Source organism: Macaca thibetana, chromosome 20 (assembly GCF_024542745.1).
Source record: "Macaca thibetana thibetana isolate TM-01 chromosome 20, ASM2454274v1, whole genome shotgun sequence".
Lineage (NCBI taxonomy): Eukaryota > Metazoa > Chordata > Mammalia > Primates > Cercopithecidae > Macaca > Macaca thibetana.
Genome location: NC_065597.1, coordinates 56,496,072 through 56,509,994, shown reverse-complemented (window position 1 = coordinate 56,509,994; position 13,923 = coordinate 56,496,072). Strand labels below are relative to the sequence as shown.

The following is a 13,923-nucleotide window of genomic DNA, read 5'->3' as shown; positions in this document are numbered from 1 at the left end:
AAAAATGGGCAACCAGCCGCCCTCGGGGCTGCTCTGTCTATGGAACAGCCATTCTTTATTCCTTTACTTTCCTAACAAACTTGCTTTCACTTTACTCTGCGAACTGGCCCTGAATTCTTTCTGGTACGAGATCCAAGAATCCTCTTTTAGGGTCTGGATCAGGACCCCTTTCCAGTAACAGCTTCATCACCATGAGGGAGAGAGACAAAAGAGACAAGGTCAGAGCCTGTCGAAGATGAGGTCAGAGATCCAGTAAGGAGCCTGGGTTTAGTCTGAACATAATGGTGGGCCACTGAAGGATGGTAAGCTAGAAAGTGACATGCTAAAAATTTTGAGAAGGTCATTCTGGTTGCAGAGAAGAAGCAAAAGTGGAAGTAGGGAGATGAGTTGGAGGCAACTGCTGCAGCCACCTAGGGTCAGATACTTTCAGTTCATTCATTCATCAGATTAAAGGCCCCACTGCGTGCTCCTCTTCTAGGTGCCAGGGAAATTGAAAAACACAGCAAACATATTAAAACCATCCTTGTGTACTTTCAACAAATATTTGCTGCCTTCTGTTGGCACTGGAGCACAGAGGTGAGCAAGATAAGAGGTGCAATCTGTTGAAATAGTATCCATTCAACTGTTCATTGTTGGCTGTGAAATGGATCACAATTTATAAATGGCATTTGGGAAACTCACTAGGGTGACTGCAATTTAGAAGTTCGTCTTCTGATGTAAGCCAAAGTAAATACCAGGAAGATTAAAGAGTTAAAAAGAATGGAAGAAAATAATGGCTAAGCATTGACTACTGTAAAATCGGAGAAATAGAGAAAAAGCAATCGGGTTGCAATCAATTTAACTATATCCAAAAACTTGGAGTAAAATTGGAAAAAAACAGCCCCCAAGAAATATATTTAACAAGAGGAATTCTTTCTGTGATTCGAACCATCTTTTTTGAAAATAATGTGGTGGGATGTAGCATGAACATTATATATGTTATACTCTAGTGGCTTTATTTTAGGTTACAAAGTTCTCAATTGTTTTATTTAATTTCAGATTAATTTTTTTTTCAAAAGAGAAAAAATCCCTGCCATGATTCTACTTCCTGTAAAGATGAAGAGAAAAATTAATGAAACAGTTTCCATAGTTCAGGTACTGCTAACTACCTTAAATACAGGAATAACTTAGGGGAAACGTTTGTTTCTAATGGTGATGATGACGATAATAAAAAGCACCATTGATTGTAAAGCTCATGCTTTACATATATATTTTCTAATTCTTACTACAACTGTCCATTTCATACATGAGGAGACCTCAATATGGGGTTAAGAAACTCACCTGAGTGTAGTTTGTCAGAGAAAGAGAATTTGAACTTGGGTCTGTACAATGTTAAAGCCCAGAATCTTAGCAATTACTTGCCAGATAATCTGAAAGCCCCACCTTCAGGCTTTCATGTTCCCTGACCTCAGACAGCAGTGGTCTTTCCTCCCCCCACCTCCCGGCCAAATGATAACACTCTTAGTGTATGGAGTCCACTTAGTGATCCATCAAAAAGCAGGCAAACCTTCATGTTCTCAGAGTAGACTTATTACAAAGACGAGCGAAGGAGTGTAGATTTGGCATGAAGAGACACTGGGCAGGAAGAATGGAGGAGGCATATTTAAAATTAAATAGTAAATGATATGAGGCGTTGACATGCGGATCAGAAAACCGGCAGGCAATTGCACATGCCGATCTTTCCTGATTCAATTTATAATAAGCAGGGCAGGCAAACGCCCTCAGGGTCTGTAGGCTTTGAATCCTCATCCTGGAGTCCCAAAGAGCAATGGCGCACTCTACAAACCTTGTTTTGGAATTCCTTTGACGCCAGCTTATAATGCTGAATTATGATTCCAAATGACTCCGAGCTTTTGGAGACGAAGAGCAGCATGTGACTCATGATGTACAACTCGTAAATCAGATCCTTATTCTGAAATGACCGGGAAAGTATGTCATCCCAAGCACACACAGTGGCCCCAGCTCCCCTTCCTCTGGGGACGCTTTACTCACTGACCTCAGCGTTGTATTCGATCACAAAATCTGTAAGGTGCTGTTTTATGACACGATTGAGTTCCTGTTTGTTGGTACTGTCATTAATAAGTTCTTGGCGGTTCACGATTTTTCCCTTGGACCAAAGGAGAAACACATTGGAGGACAGTAGCTTTCGTGATATAGCCATTTAATAAATAAAAATAGCACCATTTTCTCCTTGGATGAAAAGAAAGCACTGAGGAATGGTGTCAGGTGTAGTCTGTAATGTAGGTAGTGAATAACTAGGAAGGGCTGCTCAGATTAGTCTGTGGGTGGAATCTGGGTAGGTGAGAGTCATGAAAATCTCAGATCTGTGGCAGGCCACAAGGAGTGTAATTGACTTAATGGCCCCAGCCATTGTCATGCTCTGTAATCCATCAAATATTAAAATATCGGTGCCAGGGCTAAGCAATTTCTCACATACTATTCCAACTAATGACTGACAGCTCATTCCTATTAGGACAAGCCCGGTCTCAGGAGATTCAGGACTTCAGGACAGGTGTTAAATCAAGCTTAGCCTAAAGCTGCCTCCTTACATGTTTTAAGTTTGGCCTAAACGTTTCTCTATACATAGTGAACTATAACCTAAATGGAGGTGTAAATAGACCGTCATAGCCTACACTTGTGCCAATCACTGAGTTTTGGCCAATCAAAGGTGGCCAACTGTTCAATCATTGTTAAACTAAGGCGAACACTGAGCTGTAACCAATCCTGCCTGCTGTTTCTGAACCTCACTTCTGTTTTTTGTACATCACTTTGCTTTTTCTGTCCATAAATCTTCTTCCACCATGTGGCTTTGCTGGAGTCTGTCTGAGCCTACTCTGGCTTGGGAGGCTGCCTGATTCATGAATTGTTCTTTGCTCAACTAAGCTCTTGAATTTAACTTGTCTAAAGTTTTTCTTTTATCATTATTATTCTTTTTATTTCTTGTTTTTCTTTTTGAGACAGGGTCTCATTCTGTTGCCCAGGCTGGAGTGCAGTGGTTTAATCAGCGCACTGCAGCCTCAACCTCCCAGATTCAATCAATCCTCCTGCCTCAGCTTGCTGAGGAGCTAGGACTACAAGCACTTGCCACCATGCCTGAATAACTTTTTTTTTTTTTTGTAAAGATGTAGTCTCACTATACCGCCCAGGCTGGTTTCGAACCCTGGGCATAAGGCTTCTTCCCTCATTTTATACTCTTGATCTAGGATGGTATCAATAAAGATAGAAATTAATGATTAAAGAGATATTTTGGTTATAAAATCAGTAGGGTTGTGGTGATGGATTGCCTATGAGAGGTGAAGGAGAGGGAAGTGTTAGAATGTTGGCTGGGTTTTCTGACTTGTTTAACTGGATGGGAGAGGTGGTTGCATCATTCCTTGAGCAAGAGAAAACACTGGGAGAGGACCTGGAGAGGAGATTATGACTTTGGGCTTAGCCATGTTGAGACATCTGGTTGCACATAAAGGTCTGCAGATTAGAGGAATCTCACTGGAGATGGATATTTATAAGACATGTGCGTGTAGCATAGATGGTAACTGCTGATGAAGGGTAGAAGGGGAAGCATGGTGTAGAAGAAAAGAGGGCATAGGATTGAGCCTTGATGAACTGCATTTACTGGTTAAATAAAGAGAAGAAGCTTAAATGGCTAGAAAGGCTGGAGTCACACTGGGAGACCGTGACTTCACAGAAGTCAACTAGTCCAATGCCACTGAGCTCACAAGTGGCAGAACCAGAATTTGTACCCAAAGCTCATACGATTCCACTACTTTGAACTAGAGACCCCCTCACTAGCAATAGGATCAAAATCCTACCTTTTTGAACACCAGGATGCTGTCAAGGGTGACGTGGAAACGCCCAATGGCATTGCCAATCGTTATGACTCCAAACGTGAGCTCTGGAAAGTCTTTGATCACATCATAGAACAACTCTGCTACTTCTTCCTCTAAATCCTGTTTGGGAAAGGATATTTGGAAAGGCTTCGGTAGAAATCAAGGTGCCTGGCTTATATAAGGGAAAGACGGCAGTGGTGGCTGATTTGTCTCTTCACTTTTTCAAGTACTGGGGTTTGGCTGGGTCACCCAAATCCTCTTTCGTGAGTATTTCATACTCAAAACGCTTCTCTGGCTATAACTAAAGCCAAAATAGGCAAGCCCTCAGAGATCAACAAAGAGAATTGATAAATGTGACCTTTTCCAATCGCTAGAGTAAAGGCTGTTCTAGCCCAGTGATTGAGACTTTTAACATTTATTCCTTAGTTACTTTCACAAGAGACAATTGATTTTACCACATGTAATACAAAATGTGAACTTAATATCAAGAATTTCAGCATTCATTCTTTAGCTTGAAAGAAAATTAAGGCCAAACACCTCTCAAAGAAACGGCAAGGGGTGAGGGAGAGAGGCAGATATTCTCTCTGTATTAAATATAATGCCCGAATTCTGCCTTCTACTGGGAGAAGGAGAGGAATCACCAGTTTATAGCAAATGAATCCAGACACATGAGAAACTCATTCTCCAATAGCAAGAACAATTTGCAAGTTATTTATAAATATGAAAAACATCTATATGTAAGGCTATTATGAGACATTTCATGATTATATCTAAGTGACTTACGTTCTTCCCCAAACATCTCCTCCTACTGCACCTCTAAGGGTTGGCGTATTTTCGAATGAGTGCATGTTTATCCTGTGCTACTGATTTTAATATATGAAAATGCTTGGAAAGAGGTTAGGGAGAGAAACTGGCCTGGCCCAAGCACAGCTGGTGGCCTTCAGACTCACAGAGAACAATGGCTCTGAAACCAGAAACTAAGATATCCCTTTATTAAGTGATGTTCTAAATGGACCCCTAAGAAGATTAGCCACACTGTTAAAACCCATTAAGTACAGATGCCATTCTTCTCTCTTTTCTCTCCATTCCCGTCCATTTGAACCCTTGGAGCTTCCCCTAAAAACCAGCTCATTGGATGGAGAAAATTGGGCAACCAAAACAGAAGAGTCTCATCACCCATCCCCTCCCAGACACAGCACTTTCACCAGTTGAAAGCCTCCTCCCACCTCTTGGCCCCAGTACCTGGAAGAAGCCAACGATGACCAAGGGCCTGGATGTCACAAACTCTGCCACCTGCAGGCTGCTGTTGAACAAAAATGCTTTCTGGCTAATTTGTCGTCTCAACCAAACGACTAAGGCAGTAGATTCAACCACTCCTGGAGAAAGACACAGTCAAATGGATACCAGAGAAGTTTCCTCTTGAACCAAAGCAAGAAGCTGGTCTTTCTCCAGTTTAATGCATAGAAGCTTCTTGTCTCAGGCTCCCATCCCTTGAAGGCCAAGGTCAGTTCCTCCATTCCCCTCTTCCCCAAGCTCCAAGCATGGACATTAACAACAGCAGCTAAATGTTACTGAGCACTTACCGAGGCCCAGACACTGTGCTGAATGTTTTGCATGTATTAAATCTTCACAGTCATCTACAAAATAGATACTTTTACTCTCCCCATTTTGCAGATGAGGAAACCAAGGTTCAACTGCCAACAGGCACCCAACTAGCAAACCTGAAGATCAAATTTAGGAGGAGGCATTTCCAGACTTCTTTTCCTATGCATTCTCCAAGGTGACAGGAAGATTGATTTATTTTTTAAAATCTCAATAAAATATAGCTGGAAAGACCACCTAGCTCTGTAACCTTGGGAAAATCCTATTATCCTTCTGTGTCCCCCATTCCTCAGCTGAGATTCAAATGCCCTCTCAGGTCATCCACTCCTGACTTCCATTTCTCAGCTATCGCATGGGTGGTGTCAAGCACACAAAAGTCTTAGCTTCTAAAATTAAGACACATCTATCATATCTGGAAAGACAAATTGGTGAGCCAGAGGTACGGAGGGCTACATACAGGTGAACATGTGTTTTTCTAGGATTATCAGTTTCACATGATGGAAAGTAATGTAAAATATTATATATTTGTATCTGCTACAGAACATTAAAAGTGAACATTTTAAATGAGTTTATGAGCTAAGCATGGTGGCCCATGCCTATTTTCTAGCACTTTGGGAGACCAACGCAGGAAAATCACTCGAGGCCAGGAGTTTGGGACCAGTCTGGGCAACATAGTCAGACATTCAGCTCTACAAAAAAAAAAAAAAAAAAAAAAAAAAAAATTAGCCAGGCATTGTGGCATGTGCCTGCAGTCCCAGCTATTTGGGAGACTGAGGCAGAAGGATTGCTTGAGCCCAGGAGTTCAAGGCTGCAGTGAGCTATAATTGGCCTGGGAGACAGAGTGAGACCTTGTCTCTAAAATAAATAAATAAATTTATGAGATAAAGCAATATTCCTTGTGAGTAGCTTTGAACTACATCCACAGACTGTTATTCATTTACTCATTATTTATTTCTTCCCTCATTACTTGGCAAATATGTATCGGGTGCTTACTATCAAGTGCTGTACTCAGCCCTGGAGATATAAGGTTTAACAGAAACAAACACATTACCACCTTTCACAGCTCTCATTCTGTTGAGGAAGACAACAATCAAATAAATACACAAACAAGGGCATCATTATACCCAAAGGAAATACTTGAAATCAAAATTCTGCCAGTCTGTAGCAAAGATGCCTGATGTAGACTGTGAAGTCAAGGAGGACTTCCTGGAGGAAATTGCGGATGAGCTGTAAACTAAAGAATGCACTGGGCCAGACAGAGTGGCTCACGCCTGTAATCCCAGCACTTTAAGAGGCCAAGGCAGGCAGATCACAAGGTCAGGAGATCGAGACCACCCTGGCTAACACGGTGAAACCCTGTATCTACTAAAAATACAAAAAATTAACCGGGCATGGTGGCACACGCCTATAATCCCAGCTACTCGGGAGGCTGAGGCTGGAGAATCACTTGAACCCAGGAGATGGAGATTGCAGTGAGCTGACATCGTACCACTGCCCTCTAGCCTGGACAACAAGCAAGACTCTGTCTCGAAAAAAAAAAAAAAAAGAAAGAAAGAAAGAAAAGGAAAAGAAAAGAAAAGAAAGAAAAGAATGCACTGGAGTTAACTAGGAGGCATTAAGGAGAGGGAAAGTCTTCTATGAGAAGCAAACAGCCTATACAAAGTCCTGCAGCAGGACAAATTGCTGCCTGAGGCTTAATGAATGCACCCTGAGCTACTAAATCAACTGCAAAGGCTCTACCTTTGGTATATTTGCTTTATTTCATGAGAACATGAAGCCTTTTCAAAAACTTATAATAAAGTAAATTTACATGCAGAAAGGTGCATAAATGATAATGTATGGTTAGATGGATTTTCACAAAATGAACACACCTGTGTAACTACAACCCAAATCAAGAACTAGAACATCATCAGATCCTCAGCAGTCCCTGTTGTGCTCACTCCCAGCCTCTACTCCCCCACATCCAAGAGTAACCACCACCCTAACTACTTCTTCTTCTTCTTCTTCTTCTTCTTCTTCTTCTTCTTCTTCTTCTTCTTCTTCTTCTTCTTCTTCTTCTTCTTCTTCTTCTTCTTCTTCTTCTTCTCTTCTTCCTCTTCTTCCTCTTCTTCCTCTTCTTCCTCTTTTTCTTCCTCTTCTTCCTCTTCTTCCTCTTCCTCTTCCTCTTCTTCTTCTTCTTCCTCTTCTTCCTCTTCTTCTTCTTCCTCTTCTTCCTCTTCTTCTTCTTCTTCTTTTTACTTCTTCTTCTTCTTCCTCTTCCTCTTCCTCCTTCTCCTCCTCCTCCTCTTCTCCTTCTCCTTCTTCCTCTTCCTCTTCCTCTTCCTCTCCTTCTCCTTCTTCTTCTTCTTTTTATTTTACTTTAAGTTCTGGGATACATGTGCAGAACATGCAAGTCTGTTACATAGGTATACACGTGCCATGGTGCTTTGCTGCACCTATCAACCTGTCACCTAGGCTTTAAGCCCCGCATGCATTAGGTGTTTGTCTTAATGCTCTCCCTTCCCTCGCCCTCCACCCCAACAGGCCCCAATGTGTGATGTTCCCCTCCCTGTGTCCATGTGTTCTCATTGTTTAACTCCCATTTATGAGTGAAAATATGTGGTGTTTGGTTTTCTGTTCCTGTGCTAATTTGCTGAGGATGATGAATTCCAGCTTCATCCATATCCCTGCAAAGGACATAATCTCATTCCTTTTTATGGCTGTATAGTATTCCATCACTGCCCTAACTTCTAACAGCATGCATTAGTCTGCCCTGTTCCTGAACTTCATATGAGTGTTCTTGGCTCTGATTTCATTATGTTTGTGAGATTCAGCCACAGTTTTTCATGTACTTGAAGATTCATTTCCACTGCTGTGAATATTCCACAACTTATTTGTCCATTCTCTGCTGATGGGCATTAAGTTGCTCTCATTTTAGGGTCTTTTTTTTTTTGAGACAGTTTATCCTTCTGTCACCCAGGCTAGAATGCAGTGGTGTGGTTGTGGCTCATTGCAGCCCCGATCTCCCAGGCTCAAGCCCTCCTCCCACCTCAGCCCTCTGAGTAGCTGGGACTACAAGCATGTACCACCACACCTGGCTAATTTTTTTTTTTTTTTTTTTTTTTTTGAGACAGAGTCTCACTCTGTTGCCCAGGCTAGAGTGTAGTGGCTCAATCTTGGCTCACTGCACCTCCGCCTCCCAGGTTCCAGTGATTCTCCTGGCTCAGCCTCTCGAGTAGGTGAGACTACAGGCATGTGCCACCATGCCCGGCTAATTTTTTAGTATTAGTAGAGACAGGGTTTCACCATGTTGGCCAGGCTGGTCTTGAACTCCAGGCGATCTTCCCACCTCGGCCTCCCAAAGGGCTGGCATTATAGGCTTGAGCCACCATGCCCAGCCCACACCTAGCTAATTTTTAAGCAATTTTTAGTAGGACAAGGTTTTGTCTGTGCTGGGATTACAGGCGTGAGCCACAGCACCCGGCCGAGCTGCTCTATTTTCTTCACGGAGTCTATCCGTTCTTGAAATTATTATGATGATTTTTTGCTAGCTTGTTCAGTATGAGCTCCCAGTAAGCTCCTATAATGCTTGGCACATAGTAGGTGCTTAAGAAATCTTTCTAGAATGAATGAAGGGGCTGAATGAGTCATTAGGGAAGCTGGTTTGAGGAAACTTGATCTTGGGCCACCTTCTTGGGGATGTGTGAGCTCCATTTGCCCCTCTGGCCCCTGTGGGACCAAAGTAGCTATGAACTCTGCAAGCTGTTGATTCCTTTGTGCCTGCAGATCAGTCACTGCCCTTGTTGGGGACCTCCTTTGGTACTTGGCTCTGTGCCAGAGGACACGGTGACAACTGAAGTGTGAATGCAATGTCAATGATTGACTAGGGCCGGCACTGGGCTGCATATTTCCAGGCACAAGTTGTGGCTGCATCATTAATAGAGGCCTAGAGGCAACCTGAGTCTCCCTCCTTCCAGGGTGGCGGTCATCAATCCTTGGAGGATAGATGAGAATGGGACTGGGGCTTTGACCCCACAAGGACTAAATCCCACCTGCGTCCTAAGAGGGGTTTTTATCAAAGTCACATTGCAGAAGATGCGTAAAGCACTGTCCCCTCTCAGGTCAGAGGAGCCCTGGCAAGTAGGCAGAACTGGCATTACTCATCCTGTTTAGAAAAAGAGAAATTGGGCCAGGTACAGTGACTCACACCTGTAATCCCAGCACTTTGGGAGGCCAAGGCAGGTGGATCACGAAGTCAAGAGATTGAGACCATTCTGGCCAACATGGTGAAACCCCATCTCTACTAAAAATACTAAAAATTAGCTGGGAGTGGTGGCACATGCCTGTAGACCCAACCACTCGGGAGGCTAACGCAGGAGAATCACTCGAACCCGGGAGGTGGAGGTTGCAGTGAGCTGAGATCACACCACTGCACTCCAGCCTGGCAAAAGAGCAAGACTCCATCTCAAAAAAAAAAAAAGAAAAGAAAAAGAAAAAAAGAGAGAAATTGGAAGCCTGGTTGTAAAAGGCTCATTGAAGTTCCCATGGCTACTGCTCATCCTAAAATCGAGGGATCCTCAGTCCTTGTCCCGGCTTCATCCTGGCATTCCCCTCCCCCTTTCCCTGGCTGGAAGTAATACCGAGGAAGTAAGCCCAGCAGAAATATGGGTAGGTACTTTATCCTATGCCTGCCTGCAGTGGGTGCTTCCAATTCCGTGTATTCAAACTCAAAAACTATTATTATTATTTTAAAATTTAGAGACAGGATTTCACTCTGTCACCCAGGCTGAAGTGCAGTGGTGCAATCATGGCTCAATGTAGCCACAAATTCCTGGGTTCAAGCGATTCTCCCATCTCAGCCTCCTGAGTAGCTGAGAATACAGGTATCCACCACCACACCTGGCTAAGTTTTAAGGTTTTTGTAGAGACAGGTCTTGTTGTGTTGACCAGGCTGGTCTCAAACTTCTGGGCGCAAGTGATCTTCCCATCTAAGCCTCCCAGACTGTTGGGATTACAGGTGTGAGCCACTGCACTTGGCTCAGAAACTATTTGTTAAGAGCTTAATTGTTCCAGGCATTGGACTAGAATCAGAAAACTAATAGTCCGATAATAATAACGAACACATCTGCCACTTGCTTAGAGTATAGTGCAATGTAAAGCAGATTTCAACATACTACAGCCTGTAGTCCAAATCAGGTCTGCTGTTTGAATGTATAAATAAAACTTTATTGGAACACAGTCATTCCCATTTGTTAACACGTGGCTGCCTTCACATTGCATCAGCAGATCTGAGTAGTTACAACAGAGACTGCCTGGCCTGTAGGACCTGAAATATTAATGATCTGGGCCTTTGCAGAAAACTTTTGCTGACTCCACCACTACTCGCTGGGGAGCTTTGAAGAAGTTATTCTACCTTTGTGTGCCTCAGTTTCTCCATCTGTAAAACACCTCTTATATTGGGGTGTTATGACATAGGAGAAGGGTCTAGAACAATGGCTGGAACACAGTATATGCTACAGGTATGTGTCAGGCCGTGTGCCTTGCAAACATCGTTTTATCTTCCCAACAACGTAGAGGGATCGATCTTTTCACCATCCCCATTTAACAGATGAAAAAAACTGAGATTCGACGAGAGGCAGTGATTGTTTCTTAAGCCTGCAGTAAGGATTTGGATGCAGAGGGGAGTGCTGTCAATTCTGGTAGTCTCTTTAGAGGACTCAGGAGTGCAAGCGAGATCAGCCACTGCCCTTGTGATGCTCTCTGTAGAGAACACGCAGTAAGCAGCAGATGTAATTCTTTGAGGCCAGGGGAAAACACAGATGCTGTGAGGCCACAGAGGTGGAGCAGGCACTCTGGCCTGGGCAGTCAGGGGAGACTTCCTAGAGGGGGTGATGATGAAGCTTCCTGCATGGCAGAAGAGGTCCCAGGCACTGGTTTCCCTGATGAAGGGGGCTCAGAGGTCAAATGCCTTGGGGACCTTCTCTGCTAGTTTCATCCACAGTCTGGAAGTTGCCATATTGTTACTTTGTCGCCTCTAAGTGGAGTCAGGTCTCTCCTGCCCTTCAGGAAGGAAGGTCATCGCAGCACCTGGGCCACTCCATTAGCAGTCACGGGCTCCGATGACCTAGGGCCTCCCATTTCCTCATAGCTCTCCCCAGAGCAAACACATCACAAAGGGCTCCTTGCTGGTGTCAGTGAGTCCCCCTTGTTGAGGGTCATCCCCTGGTATCCACAGGAAACAGCACCCTCTGTTGCTTCTCTCACTGCTCCTGCCCTCCCTCCCCACGTCTTCTCTCGACCACACAGCCACCACCCTCCCACAAGCCTGCTGGGAGCTGCAACCCTGCCCTTAGGTGACTGCTCTGAGGTTCTCTTGCGGTGCCTTGCTCTGGGTCTATCCTGTGTCTTTTATGCCCTCTTGTGTCCGTTCTGAGAACTGCAAAGCATCCTGCAGCCCCCTGGATGTGTGTTTCTTGCAAATAACACTGAATCTGGCTTATTGGAAGCTGGCTATACACCAGATCCAGTGGAAGGCAGTTTCCGTTACTCAAGACTCAATAATTTAACATATATAATGAGAACATTCTACTGGCACAGCTGTTACAGGCGCTTCTGTGTTCATCAGTTTTTTTACTTCCATCCTTCCATCCATTTATCCATCCTGCATCCATGAATGCCTTCATATACGTAACTTTCTAGAAGTTGGGACTACCATATGTGCCATACTAGTACCTTATTCTCTATACATCCTCAACATCAAGATAGGGCTTGGCACGTGGTAGCTTGTCAATAAATGGATGTTGAATAAATGAATGAATGAGTTAATCAATGAATGAAATATATGATGATAGAACTTAAATTGTTTGGTAGACATTGCATCCCAAACCTGTCATGTTCCATCATTCCTCAATTTCCCTTTTGGCTAACTAGTGCTTCCCTAGTCCTAGGACTCTGTCAAAATCATTCTAAAGTCGAAGATTGGGAGTGGGAAGTGAAGTTAGAACTTAATCTCTGGTGTCTGGTTTCTAAGCCATGCACCCCACCCTCCCACCTCTTGGTGTTTCTAGGGCCCATCAGCTGAGCTGCAAGCTATAGTAGAGGCAGCTACATATTCACTGAACCCGTTTTCTTTCTAAAGACAGAGCTGAACTGTATTTCTCAGCCTTTCTTGCAGTTAGTTCGGGCCATGTAGCAGAATTCTGGTCAACGGGGTGTGAATAGAAGTGATACTTCCCACTGTCCATGGCCAGGGCCATGAGCAGTACTCATGGTGACCTTCTACCCCTTACCCAAACTGCTGTCTGGATACAGAGGAAAGAGCAAGTGGTTCCAAGACCCTAGAAAAGGGCAGAGTCACAAGCTGGAGGGGCCTGGGTCCCTGAGAGGCTGCATGGAGCAGAGCCTCCCACCTTTACCCTATGGCTGTTAAGTGGACTTTCCATGAACATGAAACAAATGTGACACGCAAGCACCGTTACCTTTGCAGCTGATGGGCTCCGACCTGTTGCCCTCAAAAAACAGCTTCAACTGCGGGGCCTTGGTAATCCCAAACTCCTGCTGAAGCTCTTTCTCTACGGTAATGTCCACTTTGCCAAAGCCGATCCCATTCTTGCCTTTGCCCATGATCTCCACAGCTTTGCCCAGCTCTTCCGCCAAGTTCCTGGATTGCTTTGAGGATGGGTTGTCTGAAAAAGAATGAAGACAAAATTCGAGAGAGTCTTTCCTCACTCCCCGTCTCCAACAGTGGATTATTTGTTGGACCTGCCCAGCTCCCGGAACCTTTCTTGTGCTCAGCTGCTAATGGCTGAATTTTCATAAATGTGACAGGATGTGAGACACAATGGTTCATGAAATTGGACAATCTGGGAGATGTCTATCAATGTTCTTTGGATTCAGTAGCATTGGAAACAATACAACCGTGGTCAGCTTTACTCAATCTCTCTGAGCTCCATTTTTCTCTTGTGTAAAGTGGGGGAAAATAATAGTGGTTACTTCAAGGAATTGTCAGAGTTAAATGAGATTTATATCACAATCGGCTATAACTGCTTATTGTTTTCTAAGAGATTTATGTGCCTTAAGCCATTTTCTCCTCTCTATAACTCTGTGGGATAGGTATTATATCAATTTTATACCTGAGGAAACTGAGGCACAACAAATGACTTACTTGCCCAAGGCCCTATGACAATGGAGGTATGGCCAGGATAAGAGCCCACTCCGTCTAGCTGTAGAGTTCTTGTTTTCTAACCTCTACTAGGCACGTAAACACTTGGCATAATGCCTGGCACAAGTTAAGTACATGATGCATTCTAACTACTGCTTCCATTATTACGGTAAAATTTCTGCGGTCAAAGCAGGACCCAAGCAATGATTACACAAAAGCATGCAGAGTGGTATAATGGACATTGGAGACTGAGATTCGGGGAGACCGAGTGCAGGGTGAGGGTTAAAAAACAAACAAACAAACAAACTGCCTATT

General features: G+C 43.8%; 1 protein-coding gene across 1 annotated transcript in view; it reads right to left on the bottom strand.

Moving 5' to 3' along the window:
- The window catches only part of PDILT (protein disulfide isomerase like, testis expressed), a 44,971-nt gene that overhangs the window by 11,553 nt on the left and 19,495 nt on the right, over positions 1–13,923 (bottom strand). The window contains exons 3-7 of the mRNA XM_050775011.1: positions 12,926–13,132; positions 5,109–5,242; positions 3,849–3,986; positions 2,036–2,146; positions 1,826–1,951 (exon numbers count right to left, since the gene is read on the bottom strand). Coding sequence (XP_050630968.1) covers positions 1,826–1,951; positions 2,036–2,146; positions 3,849–3,986; positions 5,109–5,242; positions 12,926–13,132 — 716 coding nt within the window. The remainder of the gene's footprint in view (positions 1–1,825; positions 1,952–2,035; positions 2,147–3,848; positions 3,987–5,108; positions 5,243–12,925; positions 13,133–13,923) is intronic.